Genomic DNA, 6,056 nt, shown 5'->3' on the forward strand with positions numbered 1-6,056 from the left:
ATCCCATCCCATGGATCCCATCCCATGGATCCCATCCCATCCCATCCCATCCCATCCCATGGATCCCATCCCATCCCTCCCATCCCATGGATCCCATCTTATGGATCCCATCCCATCCCATCCCATCCCATGGACACCTCCCATTATCCCAGGCTGCTCCAAGCAGCCCCATCCAGCCTGGCCTCGGATATTTCCAGGGATGGATCATCCAGAGCTTCTCTGGGAATTCCATTCCCGTATTTCCCATGGTTATTCCCATCACTGCTCCCTGTTCCTTGGATCAAATTCCTTGGATTGTGCCACAAACAATGTGACAACAAGGACAAAACCTGACCCAGCCCCACTGGGCCGGAATTTGGGGCTGGAAGGACACGGACACCCAATTCCATGAAAATAAGGGGATAAAGATTGGAAGGAGGAAGGGCAGGAATGTTGAGTCACACACGGGACACGGGCGGATTTTATCCCAAGGGGAGGGACAGGACAGGAATTCTGACGGAAGGAAGGATTTCCTTCTCCTCTGACACACGGATTGAGCCGAGATGATCCAAAGGCAGCAGAGCAGAGCTCTGTGGGAATTCCTGTGGGAATTCCTCCCCAATCCCTGTGGGAATTCCTCCCTGTTCCCTGTGGGAATTCCTCCCCAATCCCTGTGGGAATTCTTCCCCATTCCCTGTGCGAGTTCCTGTGGGAATTCCTCCTCATTCCCTGTGGGAATTCCTCCCTGTTCCCCATGGGAATTCCTTCCAGCTCCCAGTGGGAATTCTCCTCGTTCCCTGTGGGAATTCTTCCCCATTCCCTGTGCGAGTTCCAGTGGGAATTCCTCCATGTTCTCAGTGGGAATTCTTCCCCATTCCCAGTGGGAATTCCTGTGGGAATTCCTTCCAGCTCCCAGTGGGAATTCCCCTCGTTCCCTGTGGGAATTCCTTCCCATTCCCAGTGGGAATTCCTCCCTGTTCTCAGTGGGAATTCTTCCCCATTCCCTGTGGGAATTCCTTCCCATTCCCAGTGTAAATTCCTCCCCATTCCCAGTGGGAATTCCTGTGGGAATTCCTTCCAGGTCCCAGGGGGAATTCCTCCTTGTTCCCTGTGGGAATTCCTTCCAGTTACCAGTGGGAATTCCTGTGGGAATTCCCCCCCATTCCCTGTGGGAATTCCTTCCCATTCCCTGTGGGAATTCCGTCTGTTCCCAGTGTGAACTCCTCCCGTTCCCAGTGTGAATTCCCCCCCCATTCCCGCTGGGAACTCCCCCCCGTTCCCGGTGTGAATTCCTCCCCATTCCCAGTGGAAATTCCCCCCGTTCCTGGTGTGAATTCCCCCGTTCCCGGTGTGAATTCCCCATTCCCGGTGTGAATTCCCCGTTCCCTGCGGGAGACCCACGCACCCATCCAGGATGGATTCCCGGCAGCAGTACAGGTTGTCGAATTTCTGCTTGGTGACGGAGTCGTTGACGTTCATGGCTGGCACGCAGAGCTTCCCCGCCTTGGAGAGCTGGTACAGCCTGGCACGGACACACGGCGTTATCCACCGGGAATCCATCCCCAGAATCCCAGAATTCCGGCTGGAAAGGGCCTCAAACATCCTGGGGATGCTGGATTCTGTCCCGGTGTCCAGCCTGGCCTCGGACATTCCCGGGGTGCAGGGGCAGCCACAGCTGCTCTGGGGGTTCCACCCTCATTCCTTCCCAAAATCCCACCCCCATCTCCCCTTTCCCAGTGGGAAGCTTTCCCTGGCTCCTGCCCCTCCAGGCCTTTCCCAAATTCCAGCTCTCCTGGAGCCCCTGCAGGCCCTGGAATGTGCTGGAAGCTCTCCCTGGATTCCCTTCTCCAGCATCCCCCTGCTCCCAGCTCCGGGCCCAGCCTGGACTCCCCAGAGCTGGAAAAATCACTAAAAATGAGTCTGAAAATCCTGTCCCTGCTCCAGCCCTTGGGAAGGAGAACCTGCCTCTGGAAATCTTCCCACACTGGGATTTCAGATCCTAAAAATACCATCAGTCCTTCTCCTGCCCCCACTGGTGCAGACCCGGAGCCACTTCCCAGCTCCAACATTTCATTTCCCTGTTCCCGGCCCAGCTCTGAGCCCTTCCCAAAGCAAGAACACAGCACAAAGCTGCTGCTCTCCTCAGCTCCTGGAATTCCATGGAATTAATGGGATTCATTCCATGGAAAAGCTCCTTGGACACCTCCCAAATCCCAGAGCTGCTCCTGCCGGGGACCGAGGGATTTCATTCGCTCATCTCTGAGGTTCTCCCTTCCCCAAAAAACGACTCCATTCCTCTTCCCAAATTCTTCACACGGATTTAGGTCAGGGCTGTGCTCTCAGCTTCCTCCTCAGCCTCTCCTCTTCCATCTCCTCCCACCCCACAGGTGGAGAAGCACACCTGGACACCCTCCCACCCACAGGAGGGGCTCCTGCTCCTCTCCTCGGGAATTCAGAGCAATTCCAGGTGTCCTGCTGGGGATGGGAAGCAGTTTCCATGGAAAGCCAGGCCTGGGCTGAGGGAAAAGCAGAGCCCAGGTGCTGGAGGGTTGGGTTTTACCCCAAACTTCTCCGTGCCGTTACCTGTGGACCCCGGTCACGCTCTCCTCCACGATGCCCTTGATCTTCTTGAACATGTTGGGATATTTCTTGTAGATCCAGTGGGTGAGATCTCCCCCGTCATCCAGGATCTGGAATAAAACCAGCCACAGTCAGCTGGGGCAGCCACGGAGCCACTGCTGGAATGAAAACGTTGGAGGTGAGCGAGGAGCCCTCGGGAAAACTGCTTTGGGAAGGGCAGACAGGAAAACAACTCCCAGGAATCTCAGAATTCCAGGGAAAAGAGATGTCCAAGAGTTTGGTGAGTTTAATGTGCATGGGAACACCTGGAATGGCACCCGGGGAAGGTGCTGGGCTCACAGGGATCCCCTGAAGAAGAAAAGGCACGAGAAAAACAAAAATCCCAAATGTGGATTTTGCCAAGTCCTGGCTCCAGGAGGCCCCGGTGGCCCAGGAAAGGTGGGAAGTGTGAGAACCCTGCTGGATTCCAGAGAAAACACGGAGCAGATGTCACCCAGGGCAGGGGAAGAGGCCAGGGGCTGCCCAGGGTGAGAGCACAGCGGCCATCATCATCCTCAGAGTCACCATCATCATCATCATCATCAGCATCATCATTATCATCATCATCATCACCACCATCATTGTCATCCTCATCATCGTCATCATTATCATCATTATCATCATTGTCATTATCACCATCATCGCCACCATCATTGTCATCCTCATCATCATCATCATCATCACTATCATCATTGTCATCATTATCATCGTCATCATCCTCATCATTGTCATCATCCTCATCATCATCACCATCGTCATCATTATCATCATTGTCATTATCATCATCGTTATCATTATCATCACCATCATCACCATCATCGTCATCACCATCATTGTCATCCTCATCATCATCCTCCTCATCCTCATATATTCCCTACACCGATGTCAAAGACTTCTCACTTCATCATCATCATCATCATCTTCATCCTCTTCTTTGCATGTTCCCTACTCCAATGCAAGGAATTCTGACTGCATCCTCATCCTCATCCTCCTCCTCCTCCTCATCCTCATCCTTGCATATTCCATACACTGATGTCGAAGACTTCTCACTGCATCATTGTCCTGCTCCTCTTCCTCCTATTCGTCCTCCTTCTCCTTCCCCTTCTCCTCCTTCTCCTCCTTCTCCTCCTTCTCCTCCTTCTCCTCCTTCTCCTTCTCCTTCTCCTTCTCCTTCTCCTTCTCCTTCTCCTTCTCCTTCTCCTTCTCCTCCTCCTCCTTCTCCTTCTCCTCCTCCTCCTCCTCCACCATCCAGGGACACAGAATTCCTTGGAGACACCGTGTTCTGTTCCCACCTCTCTCCAGAATCTCAGAATCACTGGAATTTCCACCACAGTGAGCACCAGGGAGCAGCTGCTCCTCCAGAACGCCGGGGAAGCACCGGGTGTCCTGCCAGAGCTGAGCAGGAGTTTCCAGGGAATCCATTCCCGGCTGGATTAGGAATGGGAAGGGTTACGTGGAACTGGGAGCTCTCCTGGGCCAGCCAGGGAGGAATTTGGAATTCCCAGTCTCCCAGGACATCTTCAATCCATGAATCCCTGTTTAACGGAGCACTTCATCCCTTTTCCAAGAGAGAATCCAGCCCTCGGCAGGTTCCCCTTTCCTGGGGAAGGGAATTTCCTGGGAAAGGAATTCTCCTTTCCTGGGAGAGCAAGGGATGGAAACCCCACCAAGGAGACCCCTGGAGGGGCTGGGATTTGCTGGGAGGCACCCCCAGACATCCAACAGCCCATCCCATATTCCTGCACTTTTCCCAGCTTTTTGCAGGCTGTTTGGCCTCGTTCCTGGTCTTCCAGGCAGGGATTTTGGGGAAAATAAACCCCACTTTATTTAAGATGGAAGTAATTTTTCCCAGAGAAAAGCTGGAGCTTCTCTCCTGCCTCTCTCAGCCCTTCCAATGTTTTCTCCAGCAGAAAATCCCTGGAGAGGCTCTTCCATGAAGGAAACCTCACAGATTCCATATTTTTCAAGGAAAAAACCCCCTTTTTTTTTCCTGAACCACTCCTGTCCAGAAGGAGCCTTCCCCTGAAGCTCAGAATTCCCAGAGCCCTCCCAATGAAGGATTCCTGGAACGGGAATGGCTCGATTTCCAAGGAACAGGGAGAAATTGTGGGAAAAATGAGGCCCAGAATTCCCAGAGCAGCTGTGGCTGCCCCTGGATCCCTGGAATGTTCAAGGCTGGGCTGGATGGGGCTTGGAGAACCCTGGGATAATGGGAAGTGTCCCTGTGGAATTCATGGGATTGAAGATCCTTCCCAACCCAAACCATTCCATAATTCCATGGCTTTAAGATCCTTCTCACACCCTGCTCCTCACCCAGCATCCTGTTTCTTATCTCCAAAACCACGGATCTCCCAAATCCAGCAAAATCTCTGGGAACAGATCCAAGCTCCTGGTGCTCCCTCAATCATTTCCATGCTCTGGGAGCAGGTCTAAAAATAGTCCCAGAATGAAGAAAACAAAAAATCCGCATTTTCTGGGACGCCAGCTCCTTCCAAAAGTGACATTTTGGATGGAAAATTATTCCTTAAAGAGCTGCTCTCGTGTCTAGACTCAGTCTGATACCTCGGGGGTGGATTTTTTGGACATTCCTGGTTCTTTTTAAAGGTGACAGCGACTGGAAGGGACAAAAATCCCACCTCAAACGAGCCAATATTGGCAAAAACCCAACTCAGATCCGCGTTTCCACCTTTGATTACTCCTCATATTTAAATCAGGAGCTCCAAGGCTCCAAAATTTTTGGGGAAATGTGATGAAAACAGCACATCTGAGAACTGAAAATGATTCTGCTCGCCCCATTCCAGGTTCTCTGTTTTCCCTGGAAACAAGGGCAGGATAAAAAGGTACCTGAGGTTTGTGTGGTTTAAAGTGTTGAAATGATGGAAAAATCTGGGCTTTGTTCCCAAAAATCACCTCAAGCAAAGGTGAGAATTTAAGGGTGAAAAACTCTTCTCAAAAAACACTGGTTTAGAGCCATTTTTAGCAGTTTGAACTGCAGCAAGACGCTCTGAAATCGAACTAAACACCCCAAAAAACTGCTGAAGGCAGCTGGTTTTGGAAGCAGCGAAACAAAACCTCACTTGGTGAGATCCAGGAGATTTTTTAGCTGCCTTTCCCTCCTTTTCCTCCTCTCCAGGTGGGAATTTTCCAGGCGTTTCCCAACTCACCATGTTGGGCTGCCAGCCCTCGACGTTGACGCAGCGATCGATGCACCACCAGAAATCGTCCTCGGATTCGCCCTTCCAGGCAAACACAGGGAATCCTGGCCAGGGAGGGAAGGGTTAATGCAGGAAAATCCCTTGGGAATCAGCTCTTGGATACTGAGTTATTAATTAAGGTGTTAATTTCTTTGGATGTGTTGAGTTATTAGTTGGCTTCAGCCAGTGAGAGCCGCGGGGGGTTTGGCTTCTCCTGGTGGTCCTGGAGCTCCAGGTGAAATCCCTGGATTTATCCAGGTGAAA

General features: G+C 51.9%; 1 protein-coding gene across 2 annotated transcripts in view; it reads right to left on the reverse strand.

The window, feature by feature from the left end:
* Nucleotides 1-6,056, reverse strand: part of AHCYL2 (adenosylhomocysteinase like 2) — a 77,548-nt gene that overhangs the window by 12,398 nt on the left and 59,094 nt on the right. For both annotated transcript variants that reach the window (XM_015628198.3, XM_015628199.2), the window contains exons 6-8: nt 5,763-5,857; nt 2,563-2,669; nt 1,385-1,501 (exon numbers count right to left, since the gene is read on the reverse strand). In XM_015628198.3, coding sequence (XP_015483684.1) covers nt 1,385-1,501; nt 2,563-2,669; nt 5,763-5,857 — 319 coding nt within the window. The remainder of the gene's footprint in view (nt 1-1,384; nt 1,502-2,562; nt 2,670-5,762; nt 5,858-6,056) is intronic.

The sequence above is a fragment of the Parus major genome, chromosome 1A (assembly GCF_001522545.3).
Source record: "Parus major isolate Abel chromosome 1A, Parus_major1.1, whole genome shotgun sequence".
NCBI classification, from domain to species: domain Eukaryota; kingdom Metazoa; phylum Chordata; class Aves; order Passeriformes; family Paridae; genus Parus; species Parus major.